This window comes from Mastigoproctus giganteus, chromosome 11 (genome assembly GCF_048544385.1).
Source record: "Mastigoproctus giganteus isolate SK-2022 chromosome 11, ASM4854438v1, whole genome shotgun sequence".
NCBI lineage: Eukaryota > Metazoa > Arthropoda > Arachnida > Uropygi > Thelyphonidae > Mastigoproctus > Mastigoproctus giganteus.
Window position 1 is genome coordinate 125,184,402 of NC_143585.1, and position 14,588 is coordinate 125,198,989.

The window sequence follows — 14,588 nt, forward strand, 5'->3', positions numbered from 1 at the left end:
TGGATGTTAAGGAATTTGCATCAAATTTTGCCCTAAATTTGGTAAACAGCTTTGGAGACTCACAAAATGCTTAACCAAGTGTTTGGTGATGAGATTATGGGTAAAAACACAAATTTTTCAATGGAATTCATGTTTCACTCCTTGGCCAAACTTCTCACCTGAAGTTTGGCCAAGGAGGCCAAACTTCAGGTGAGAATTTTGAACGCTTATGTCATCTTTGTAAAGTTGGACTGATAAAAATGTTGAAAAAGTGCATCGTCATCCATAATGACACACAGCGTACAATTAACAATATGTGTGGTGTTCTAGCCTATTGCATGGCAAACCACGAACAGAAAATTTAAACATGAGACAGATTTCGGCAGAATTTGGACTCCGTTTGTTGAGTGATGAACAGAAAGAGAACTCCCTTTCTGATGAACCTGCAAGCATGGGAGGGAGAGTAAAAACTTTCTTTTTAAAGTCATAACAAGAGATGAAAGCTGGATTTATGGTTATGACAGAAACAAAGCAGAAATCCTACCAAATGGAAAATTCCATATATCTCCACAATCAAAAATGGCATGGCAGGTCTTAATAAACAGCAAGAGCATGCTGATTGTTTTCTTTGAATAATAAGGTTGAGATAAATCTCTACTTCTAAATCAGTGTCCTAAAGACATCTGAGAGTTGATGTCAGAAAAAAATGCCCACATAAGTGGCACATGCAGGACCAGTGACAATGTACCTATCTGAAAACAGATTTGTCGGTTCAATAGTTTTAATCAAGATCAAAATAGTGATGATTCCATGACCTCCTTATTCTCAATCTGGTTCTCTAACACTTTCCTGTTCCTCAAAATGAAAATCCAACTAAAAGAACAAAAATTCGAAGGCATCACAGTGATTCAAGCTGAATCACAACAAGGCTTTGCAGAATCATAAGACAAGATATACAGATATTTACAACAGTGTGAGAAGAGTTGGGATCAATGTATAAACTCTGGGGGGGGGGGGGCTTTGAAGGGGACAATGCTAACATGTGAGAAATACATGTCTAAATTAATTTTACTCTGCTATCCAGAAACTTTTGGCTTGCACCTCATATGTAAAGTATGGAATAGCAAGTGCTTAAAAAACGGTACTCACCTTTTTAAGCACTTGCTATTCCATATTTTAGTCGAATACTCACGGTATTATAAAATTTCTATAATTTCTAGTAATTTGTCACCTCGTATGTATTAACATAAATAGTCAGATTCATACATACCTTCAAAGATAAAGTAAGTTTTTGTTCTTGCACATTGCAACTAATTATCCGACATTTCACAACTTGTCCTTTGTAAAATATCTTTTCATGATACTTCAACCTAGACACACCCAGTTCCTTCCAAGGAACCCAACCCTGGAAAAATATTTTTAAAGTATTAAAATATACAGAATTCTGTGCTTTTTTAACTTACTGTAATTAGTTATAAATTAGCATTATACAAATGAAAACAACGAAAAAATTTATAGCAAATCTTAATGTATTTGCTCAAATCAATAATATAGCAATGGCTTAATTTAATCGGTACTCACCTCAATTATATGTGTATTATCACACACCGAAGTTATAGAAAAGGTAAAGAAATTAAGATGCAATTAATTTCTAATTCTATTTCTAACTGCATTTTAATGTCTTTACCTTTTCTATAACTTCAGTGTGATAATACACAGATAATTGAGGTGAGTACCGATAAAATTAAGCCATTGCTATATTATTGATTTGACAAATGAAAACTAAATGTACAGTTTAAATAGACTGTAACTGTAATTCTGTCAGTTAAAGTTAAAATTTTAAAAAGGTGTAGCATGAAATTAGACAATTCCAATTACATATGCCTAAGTGGTCTTTAAAAAAAAAAATCCCAGCAATAGCAATATTTTTGAAACCAAATATTATATGGACTGCCAGTAGGAAACACACATCAATTGCTTAAAAAAGATCATGAATATTTTCCAGTGGAGGTGCAAGGCCATCAAAACTTCTAGTATGTTTGCTAATATCAATGATATGATTGGATGTTTCAATGTAAATTTGAATGAAAGTAACTGTCATCACTAACAGTTACTTTCATTCAAAGTGCATAGTATACAGGGTGTATTTAAATTGGTATCAAATATTCTAGGGGCGTATTCCGATCGACCAAACATTAAAAGTTCATATAAATATGGGTCTAGAAAGGCTTAGTTTCTTCCCAACACACATAGATACCTCTATCAAGTCATGGAAACATGATACTAGTAGAAACTCCATGGCTCCACGGAAAAGATATCTGCAATGGGTAGTAGTGTTTTGTTTTGTTGACTGGCTTTTTCTTTGTTGTTTACAAATGTTAGTTGGTTGTGGAAGATTACTGCAGATTAAAGAAATCATAAAGAAAATGTATTCGGTGAATGAAATGGCAGAGATGCACTACACTTATGGTCTTGCAGATGGGAATGCATTAAGAGCACATGAACTTTATTCAGAAAGGTACCCCGACAGGCATTTGTCCAAGAACATTCACACGAATTCACCAACGTTTGAAAGAGATGGGCTCATTTGAGAAGATCTTTTGACACTGAAAGACCAAGAGAGTACTAAATGCTGACTTTGAGGAACAAGTTCTTTGTAATGTAGACGAAAATCCATCAGATAGTACAAGAAGAATTGCAGTAAGGGAAGGAATTAGTCATATAACTATTTGGATTCTCCATGAAAACCTTCTGTACCCCTATCACCTTCAACGGGTGGAAGGACTTACTGAGGTAGACTTTCTGCCATGAAGAACCTTGTGCCAATGCATTCAACAAAAGTGTACTGTGGTCTTGAATTTCTTGGCATTTATTTTGTTCACTGAAGAGGCTGATTTTACACGTGATGTAGTCTTAAACTACCATAACAACCACATCTGGAGAGATGACAACCCTCATGCAGCGCAACAAGAAAACATCAACATAAGTTCAGTCTAAACATTTGGGCTGGAATCGTGCATTATCATTTCATACGCCCCTATTTTTTACCTCCGCATCTGACAGGACGCATTCATCTGCAGTTTCTTGAAAATAAATTACACCATTTAATGGATGATGTACCTCTGGACATCATCTGACAAATGTGGTTCATACACGATTGCACCCTGGCTCACTTTAGTTGGAGAGTTCGTCAGCATTTGGATGGCCATTTTCCTTAAAGATGGATGGCCTGTTCAATCATCAGATTTGAACCCAATGGATTTTTACCTCTGGGTACATTTAAAGTCCATTGTTTACACAACTCCTGTGCCTGATGTTGACGTTTTAAGAGAGTGTATCATTAATGGATGTGAGCAAATACGTAACACTCCAGGTGTATTCAACAGAGTACGACAAAGCATGGAACGCAGGCTCAGAGGATGCATCAAAGCAGTAGACCATTTTGAACAATTTTTGAAACAAAATGTTGTCTTGTGTCTACTTTGTTTTTGTTTGTTTCTGTTAAACTTTGTCTTGTTTAATTGCATTACTTGTTCTGTTGGATTGCTTTCCTCCTATATAAAATTCCTCCTACCTCAGAAACTAAGCATTTCTAGACCCATGTTTATATGAACCTTTTTTAATGTTTGGTCGATGGGAATATGCCCCTAGAATATTTGACACCAAATTAAATACACCTTTTACAAACTTAAAAAGTCAATTTTTTTTTTTAAAACACTTACGGGTGAGAATGTGCTTCACAGAAGAAACGTAATAGAATACTTTCTATAAACACCAAAGTTAAAAACTACAGACTTGAAAATAAATATTAGCAATGGCATACGGTTGAATTACAGCAGCATATTGGCAGATGGAAGAAATTATTAAGCATGAAAACTTGTACAAAATTCATATTTTCACTAGAAGTGATATATTTTCTTATGATGTGTTAATTAAATTCTTTTCCTTGTATCAAACTGTAACAACTCGACACATGTAATAGTTTAAGACAACACTCAAAAGTGAAATGACTCACTTTGAAACTTTACACCTAATTTTGCATTTCTTAATACAGCAATACCTCGCACAGTGCGGCTTCAATCAGTAAGGGATTCACTATAGTGTGGTTTATAATCTGCGACTGCGATTGACAATGCGGTCATATAAGGCTGACATTTTTCTAAAATTTTATAAAAGGTGTCATTGCGACGTTAAAAGCATACAATTTGAGATGAACTTTTTGTCAAGCATTAAAGGCTACAACTGCAGAAGCTGCACCATAATTTTTTTTTTTTTTTTTTGACCAAAATAAGGAAGGTACTGATACCTATAGTGTATTGTGTTTTAACCAGACATCAGAAATAACAAGTTATGATGCTGACAATTAAGTCAGGAATTATTAATTTTGGTAACTTTTAACTTAAATCTCCCCATGTTCACTTGATTATTTCATATAGTGGAATCTAAGCAGTACTTAATAATGAAATATTTTTATTATTATATAATTAATAGACAAGTGCATCATCCTGAGAAAAGTATGGAAAATGAACTACTCACTGTCTGCACCAAGAATATAATGACCCATGAGACAATACATTTGTAGCTTAAGTCTTGATCCCAGAATATATATAAAAATACTTCTCTTAAATATTTGATTCCATTTACAAAAGTTTTCTTTTCACTTTGGACTAATGCAGCAACACGTGTGCCTAGCCCATGCACCACACAAGATGCAAAAAGTTTCATTAAGAGATTTCTACTCATAAAATCCTTGATGGTTCTACAACAAAGCAAGCACAATCACAGTTCTTTAACATTCAACTGAATGGTGTGTATTAGAAAATCCTGCTTTGAAATGAAAGACAAACTCATGCATACAAATTTCACATCCTCCTGTTTTCTCTCTAGACACTTATCAACTAGAGTAACATTACTTTCTGTTTTATCAATATTTTCAGAGTGTATAATGATGCATTTCCAATCCCTAACTGGGGCAGGTACAGCAATAACTTTATTGGCAACTTATCTTACAACATGAAGGTAATGATAATTCAAGAGTATGCTCTTGCAGAATTTCTCATAGATTCATTTAAGAAACATTTTCTGCCTTAATGAAGACTAGTAAAATTTGTATAGCTCTCTCACTAAGGAATCTTCACATTTCTCACAGGACTTAACACTGAAATGTAGCTTGCTGCAAAGCAGTGCATGTTTATTACATGACTCAATTATCCCTTGAAAATTTTATTAGTTGATGGGAAGAGAACAGCAATGACAGCCAGTGCTTTTCCAGTTAATTCTCAACAACTTACATAAGACCAAATGGAGTATGCATTCAAGAGGTGCATGAGAAAAAAATCATTCCAGTTGTCTTGTTCTTCCTGTATTTTCGATAAAAACAATCATATTTTCAACTTATGCTTTAGCAGTCAAAAATTATATTGGCTGTAAAAGAATTTTACTTCCATTGTTGTAACACATTAATTAGATCTTTCTTTAACACCTCAGAAATATTTGACACAAATTCAGGTTGTCTCACACCACTGTTATAATAATTCATTAATTTAATATAAAGTTTTTCTGGTAGCCTTAACAAGCCTTTAATAACAAAGGTTAATATATTTTGCAATATAGTAGTAAACTATAATGAAAGTATCTTACACCTTTGTTTAAAGAAAAACAAGAAAGAAAATTAAGAAAGCAAAATTCACTCATCATACAATTCTGATGTGATTAAAGTTAAGCTATTTCACTTCCTTACCTTGCTCTTCTTTTAATTACCACTGTTCTTAATTTGAATTTGAACCACTAAATTGCATAAATCTGCTTCATTGTCTAGTGGCACTTTTACTGGTTGAACGACTTTCAAATAAACATCATGCTCAGCTTCTGAGCATGATGTTTTACAATGTAACAGTATGACAAAATTAGACAATGAAGACTATTTCATGAAGTGCAACTTTACTTTTGTTACTATCCATTCCATAATATTTTTAAAATATATTTTTCATATCAGTAATCACAGTTAACTGCTAAGAATTACAAGTGTACAGCTAATCTCATAGGAATCTCTGAGAAACTTACCCATGGACAGATTGACTGGTCAAGACACGACAATAAAAGTGTGATGTTTCTCTCTAATCAACTATTAGTGGTTTTTATTCATTGATTAAACTGACAGAAACAATCAATGAAATTTAACAAGTGTGTTAATAATTTAAGAAGCAATATAAATGTTTCTACATTATTACTAAAGTTCCTAAGAAATGTATTATAAGTTATTATTTCTTCCAGTTTCATGTTTGTACATCAAGAAGTTTGATTACTGCATAATTCACCATTAATGCTTAATCAATGGTAAAGTTTTTCAAAGCTGCTTATGCTGTCCAGGAGCAAGAGAATGGTCCCAAATTGATTAAAAAAATAAATAAATAAAAATACTAGATCCCAGCATGGATTTCTTACCTGCTACATGGACCTAATGTGTGTAAAGCCCACTAATACTAACATTATTCTTGCCATTACACATATTAATTATGCTTCATGGTATGCTATAAATTGAAAATTTTCAATTTTGTGGAAGAGAATATAATATGATTAGCGTGTACGTTGTTAGTTGTATTATATAACTCTATAACCATGCTAAACAAACCTATTTAACATAGATAAAAATTTATTTATTGTAATTTTTTAAGATTGAAAATTTAAAGTGCTACATAGAAACCCACAATACGTACATACAAATCTGGGCCTAAAGAATCTTAAATAAAATGAATAGCTTTTCCATATTTCATGAAAATTATATATTCAAATTGAATCATGAACACATTTAGAACAATGAAAAAAATATAAATATTAAAACTTACAAACCTGCACATTATTGTAAAACACTACCAATAATCCTTTGTGGTTAATCATGACTATTACACCTTCAGCAACTGCACCTGGATGAGCCTCTGCATAACTAGTCAAAATTGGCAACTTAGATCTAATGAGGGATTTCTTGCAAGTTAAGAGAAGGGATGGTGGATGACTACTTCTATCTAAACTTAACAGCTTCATAAAAAATAAAAATAAATTTTTTATAAGACTAAACAATGTTTTAAAATAACTATTCTTATTCATTTCTGAAAAAATAAATATTTTAATATGACTTAACTATTTAATTTTGGTTAAGTGGATGGGGAGGGATGATTAAAATCAAAAATAAGCAAAATATGTCTTTCAGAAAATTAAAAAAAATACATGTTAACACAATTTTGAGTATGTTATAAAAAATTTGGAAAAAGGAAATTTTGAGAAATTTCACATTTCATCACATCAATGGTGACATTTCTTTGAGTTTTATCATGTCTGTACAAGGTTCACATGGTAATTTAAACATTATATAGGCTGAAAAATGCAGCACATAACAGATATTCCCTCTGCCTCAGATTCAGATCACAAAACAACAGCTTCATCACATCATTCAAGTAGGTTTCCAAAGGAAATTCTATTATTTCTGTTAATTCCAACAGCACGTGTGTGCACATGCGTGTGTAAGCTCTTTTATAAACCTATCCAAGTCTTAATTAAGGTTAAGGATGAAAGTTACGCTCATGGAAAAAAATGGACGTAAACAGTCTTCTCCGATGAGAACCTGAAACCACTGGCCATTGCCCATGAGTTAAGATGATCAACAGCTTGTTGCAATTGCCTCTCTATAACTCTCATGTTGCATGACTGGGAAAATGCTGAAATCATCAACATACAATGCACTCTTTACACAGTTGGAGGAAGTTATTTGGTAATAGAGTTAACTTTAATGGCAAAAAGCATAACACTTAAAACAGATCAATGCGGTACTCACTCCTCTTGGAAAATGATTGAGAGAGGGTGGATCCTACTCTAACTTGGAAAAAATAAGGAGATAAAAAGTTTTTAATAAAAACAGGAAGGTGGCCTCTAAGGCCAAGGTTGTAAATATCTTTTAAAATACTAAATCTCAGAGTTGTGTCACACGCTTTTTTCATATCAAAGAAGATCGACTCTTTTTAAGGAAAGCATCTCAATTAGCTGTTTCTATTCTAATCGAGTGGTGTAAAGTGGACCTATTCTTTCGGAAACTGGAGTGAGTTCACTTTACACCACTTAATTAGAGTGGAAACATCTATTCGAGAAGGTCATTTGATTTTAAGTAGCATAAAAGACAAGCACTGACCATTCTTCTCCAATAATTTACACAAGCAGCTAGTCAGAGCATTAGGGCGATAATTTGTTGGAAATTTAGGATCGTTGCCTGGCTTAGCAAAAGCAAGAATAATTAATTGCTTTGTGCCAGGTGTCCAGAAACTGCTCTTCAAGAAGAGTCTGTTGTATAGAAGAGCATGTGATTCATGGATTTCGGTGAAAATTGTCTGATCAGGTACCTCCTTAGTTTCAATATCCATTTTTTCTTGTACTGCCTTTGGCATTTGGGTTTCCTCTCTTTTTAAATTACAGCTAGATTTTTTTATTGCTGGGACATGAGGAGGTATCGATATTGGAGTAGCAGCAGTATTCTGTGCAGATTTTCCTGAACTCGGTAAATAGGGGGCAATAGGTTTTAGGTGGTACAGTCATTTTGGTTTGGGTACCTATAGAACTGCGGTTCCCAACTGGTGGTTTGCGAGGGGGTTCGCAGTAAAAATTCTGTAATAGCATCTGCTTAGATTTACACAGGCATATTTTTGTAAACTACAAAATAGTTTAATATTAATTTATGCATTTCGGTTCGGTTCAAAACGTATATTTAGTTGTGGTTTGGGTTACACGCCCTTACACGGCGAGCCTGTGCGACAGGTATCCATGTAAGTTAATAGGAGTGCGTACATTAATGCTTTTTGTGTTAACAAATTAAGCTTGCTGATTCCCATGGGAAATACAGATATCACTCAGCTGGGTATGTATTGCTCTCACTTCTGGCATTTAGGCAATTATGAGAACTGCTGTTGCTGTAGAAAGCAAGAATTCTCGGTGACATAAATAAAACTTAGAATACAGGCAGTTCTTGCTTTACGAGTTCCAAGGTTTACGAGTTTTTTTTTTGAAATATCAAGTATCAACAAAATCAAAAATATTAATTGCAAAAAATTAATGTTAAACATTCATAAATTCCGCATTTCAAACCACGCGCGTTTCAAACCATTGCTGATATACAATACAGTGTATCCCGCTTTACAATATTAATCCGTTACCATCGTAATATTTGATACCTCCCCACCTCTCTCTCTATGATCTAACCATTATACTCTGTTACATCTTGGTAGCAGTATAAGGTTGGCTACTCTTAAATTTTTAGGATTTCATTCTGGCATACCTCTTGAACAGTAGAAAAAGTAAGCAAGATGTGTTCAATGTGTTTAGTTATAAAAAGGTTCTGTGAATAACCTTTCTATGAGTAGCTTGAAGAGACCATTAAGTCTTAAAAACACTCAGTGGTGTCTTATGCTGTAAACAAATAACAGGATAGCATTGCAGTGGTTTTCAAAAAAAGGTCCTTGAAATAAAACATAGATAGATATATCAGATTTGCTTCATAATATGAGATATGATGCTTTTACTTTAAAAATTTTTCAGTATGGTGTTTTGGCTATGTACAAAAAAAAAAAAAAAAAAAAAAAGATTATTAATCCAGTTAAAAAATTAATTTCCCCCCCCATCCCCACACACAAAAATAACTTATATACAGCCACTCCCCCACACCACCAGGCTTACATAATATTCGACTTCATGTAAGTTTTTGCCAGCCGGTGCAAACTTAAAAAATCGTGGAAACGTATTTTGCATCCTGTAGGAATAAATGGAGGTATCGTGAAAATATTGTAATGCAAACCCAATAACACGTTTTTTTTTGGCAATTCAATTTTCACTATATAACTAAGCTATTTATCTCTCTAAAACAGGCCCGGGAAAACTATGGCCCACAGGCCGCATGCGGCCCGCGAGCTTTAATTGTATTTTCAAAAAAAGTATACTTATTTTATGCCTTTTGCGATGCCTTTTTGAAAAATAAATTTGTATATATAATACATTATAGAATTTGCGACTTGCAAATTGTTTTATCATCTCTGTATTGTTCAAATTGAGATGGAATTCGAAACTGTGCACGAACCGGAGCAAGCCAACAGGCGCTTTTATAACAGTATAATTTGTGATTATAAACTAACTGCGCAAAACTATGGTAACAGATAACCGGTGATGACGACAACTGCTTTTCTGCGGTGGCGGAGTAATAGGATAGGACTGCTGACTGGCTGCAGCTCCAATCTGTTTTCTCTGAAGGTCATCCCGCAGTTAGTTTTTTTTTTGCGTTATCTTCAGTTATCATCTTGGCACCAGTAGCGATAAAAATATTTACGCCCTTTTAAAAATGAATAAAAAACGAAAAATTCAACAAGAGCATTGTGTCTTCAATGAAGAGTGGAACACAAAATATTTTTTTGCTAACATAAATAACAAGACTATTTGTCTCATCTGCCGGGACAGTGTCTCAGTGTTGAAAAAGTACAATATTAAAAGACATTTCACTACTAAACATTCCGAATATGCTATCATTTAACTCCGGAAGCGAGAATGAAAGCTGCTGATGGATTGATTCAAAATTTATCTACACAACAAAATGTGTTTACGCGACTAACTAAGGAACAAGAAGCTACCATAGAGGCAAGTTTTGTTGTTTCTCATATAATTGCAAAAAGCAACAAGCCTTTTTTTCTGATGGAGACAATATTAAAGAATGTACGACTGAAGCTTGTGGATTTATATGTCCTGACATTAAACACAAATTTGAGAATATAAGTTTATCTCGGTGAACCGTAATAAGAAGAATTGAATGTATCGATACAAATTTGAATGAGCAATTATTATCAGTATTAGAATCCATAACATGGTACTTGATAGCTCTCGACGAAAGTAACGACCAAAAGAATACTGAACAGTTATTCATTTTCATATGTGGATGTACCTCAATTTTGAAATTATTGAAGAGCTTCTTTCAATCGAATCTCTTAAAGACCAAAAAAGGGGAGCTGATATATTTGAAAAATTTGAAAAATGCTTAACAAGATATAATTTACAATGGAACAAAATGGTAAGCGTAACAACCGACGGAGCACCAAGTTTGACAGGTAAAAATGTTGGAGCGTTAAAGAAAATTCAGGATAAAATTTGTGAAAATTATCCTCATTATAATTTAATTACAATTCATTGTATTATACATCAACAAGTACTATTAATTTTCTTCAAGATATTGAATTCGAGTACACAGATATTCCTTATCATAGCCAAATTCGATGGCTTAGCTTAGGAAAAGTTCTTTGGAGAGTATGGGATCTTAAAGATGACATCATTCTATTTTTAAAACTGAAAAATATTATGAACTTTCCTGAATTAACTGAAAATAACTGGATTTGTGATTTTGCGTTTACCCTGGACATCGTGACACACTTAAATACTTTCAACACCATGTTACAAGGGAAAAATTCATACGCCCATGATATGGTAAAAAGTTTGAATGGATTTCAATTAAAACTCCAGTTGTTCCTTCGACATTTATTGATTAACAAGGTAGACCACTTTCCAACCATGAAGTTGTTGAAGATTACAGAAAATAAATTTGAAAAATATTGTGAAATTATCGACACTTTGAATGACGACTTTTCACAAAGATTTGGCAACTTCCGAAAAATTGAGACAAGTTTGGCAATAGTGCACCGAGTGAACTAAAACTTCAGATTATAGATCTGTAGTGTGATACTGATTTAAGGGAATTGCACCGTCGTGAGGAAATCTGTAAATTTTACAATACTCTTAATTCGGACAAATTCGACGAACTTAAAGATTTTGCCCAAAAAATGTTGGTTATTTTTGGATCAACCTACATATGTGAACAAACATTTTCCATCATGAATCTAAATAAAAATTCTATACGATCAAGCATCACCGATGAACATTTACAAGCAGTTTTAAGAATCTCAACTACAAAATTAACACCCGAAATTAAAAAAATGTTAAAAGATGTAAAACAGTTCCATTCACCTCATTCAATTCTTGGTTGTTAGAGAATAATTTTTTTTATGTTATATTTCTTCTTTGTGATAACAAATAATATATATCTAAAAATAGTATTTTACATGCGGCCCGCCTTCTTTTTGAATTCCTAATGTGGCCCTTCAACCAAAACGTTTGTCCAGGCCTGCTCTAAAATGTAATTTTTTTTTAATGGAAACTGTGCTACACTTTCATTGTTATCATATGTTCGTTATAATAATCAATTTTGAACGGCTTTGTGATATTTTTCTAAAACACATTTTGGGAGGTCACTGCCAAACAATAAAAACCGACACTTTCTGGTTTATTGGGATTTTCTGTTAGTACAATTTATTATAAACAATCTAGTAAACTCAATCTTATTGCATTTGCGAAAATACCAATAACTGGAATTGTGGGTTTTTACATTACAGTAAAATGAGTTCCCTTCACTAAAATCTTCAATCATATAAAAAACATAAAATAAATCTTTCAGAATCTTCTGTTCATTCCTGTTTACTTATTACAATGAAGGGACCAACGGAAAGTGGAAGTGCTGACAATGCTAGGAAATGAAACAAAATTGATTTAGAAATGAAGATGATTAATTAAGTACGAAGCAGGAAAAAGTTTGTCATCTACTGCATGGAATTCGATCCCACTGCTTCAATAGGGAATACTATTTTAAGGGACAGTGTGTGTATAAAAGAATATGTTAAAGGATCAACGCATTTAAGATCAACAGTGATCACAAAGCATTCAGGTGCTATATCGAAGATGGAAAAGCTATTAATAATATGGATGCAAAATGAGATTTAGAAGCAAGTGCCCCTGACTCCAATGGCCATTCAAGCAAAAGCAAGAAGTATTTATGAAGATATTAATGACAAGTACGGTGAACCCCATGCCAAGTTCGTGGCAAGCAACGGATGGTTTAATAGGTTCAAGCATTGCACTGGTTTCCAAAACATTAAAGTATGCGGTGAAGTCACCGGTGCCGATTCTGCAGCTGCAGAGAAATTTTGTGATGTGTTGGGAAAAAACCCCTTCGAAATCTCCACAGCCCTTAACTTCTGCAGCTGCGTGCTTATCAGCTGGAGAGTTAATTCTGGTAATGATGCTTGAAAGGTAAAACTTGCTGACATTATGCTTGTCTCCTCTCTTTTTGTAATTTTATGATTTTTTGTCATTTTGTAATTTTTCCTGCGCATGACATTAAAAAAATTGATTGAATAAATAATTCTCTTTACATATTCATCAAACATTTCTTTTTTTGCTTCAATCAAATTTGTGAGTGCTGCATAAGCATTTAGGGAAATTCCAACTTACGTAAAATTCCGACTTACATAGTTCCGCAGAATGCAACCCTTGTGTAAGTCAGGGAGTGGCTGTATGTATGTATGTATGTATGTGTATGTATATATATATATATATCCAATATTTTAAATTAAATAAAATAAAACATAAGCCAGTAGTATGGCAAAAACTGTAGAGCGAAAATTAACATATAAATAACCCAAATAAACAAACGAATAAAAAAAGGAATAGACATAATTGTAGCCCGATATCCCTTGTATAATTTCGAGTTTTAAATCCGATTAATAAAACTGTACAAATTTTAGAATAATGCCAATTATATAATAATTTAGCGGTACCCCCCAGAGGTACCAGTTCCGAAAGATGTGAAATATCACCAAAAGAGGGTTAAAGGAACTACCAAACGATAACAAAATCAAAATAAATTAAAATAAAATTTAGACTGACCATTATGCCCCATATCGACAGAGGACCACGAGGCCAATAATGGTCATGGAATCGCTGCGTTTCAATCGCTATACAAATCTTCGCCTTGGTGAAAAGATCGAAGGTACCATTTCACCCTCCCTCCTCCGATCGATCCACCAGTGCAGAGGATTTGCACAGCGGTGGTCCTTATGCAGCGAAAAATAAACTATAGAACAGACAGCACTCTGGAGCAGAGCCACACCACTGACATACTGTAAGCTGAATCAGCTTATATAGAAGAAAAAAAGGAAAATAGATGGCGACACGGGCGTTGCTAAATTAGCATATCGACCCATTACTATTGAATTATATTAAATGTTAACGAAATTTAAATTATATTAAACTGAATAAATAATCAATTATTTGATCTAATCTAATTATTTATTTATTTATTCACTTTATTATAATTCAATTTATGTTAATATTTAATACAAATCAATGATAGTATATATATATATATGAAATATAAAAACAAAAAAGTGGAAGGAAAAAAAATTAAGGAAAAACAGTACGTGTACCTGGATGCGCAGAGCAGCAAAACAGGATACATGTATATAAATAGGTGTCACCAATGAAAGTGAAATAAAATAAAATAAAAATAAAAATAAATATAGATGGAGAAGTTATTAAACACAAAATGCCGAGCCTAGTTGAAGAAAAAAGAGAAAAAGAATGTTAAGAACCTATATAAAAAAAATTAAGTAGAATTAAATCTGAATTAATGCCGAATTAACAGGCCAATCATATGTACAAAAGCTGAAAGAAAAAGAGGGGAGGGTAATAGAGATAAAAATTAT

At 33.2% G+C, this 14,588-nt stretch overlaps 1 protein-coding gene across 1 annotated transcript in view; it reads right to left on the bottom strand.

The window, feature by feature from the left end:
• The window catches only part of Rrp5 (Ribosomal RNA Processing 5), a 615,569-nt gene that overhangs the window by 361,828 nt on the left and 239,153 nt on the right, over positions 1–14,588 (bottom strand). Inside the window, exons 14-15 of the mRNA XM_090384558.1 lie at positions 6,829–7,014; positions 1,250–1,384 (exon numbers count right to left, since the gene is read on the bottom strand). Of these exons, the coding sequence (XP_090240684.1) occupies positions 1,250–1,384; positions 6,829–7,014 (321 nt within the window). The remainder of the gene's footprint in view (positions 1–1,249; positions 1,385–6,828; positions 7,015–14,588) is intronic.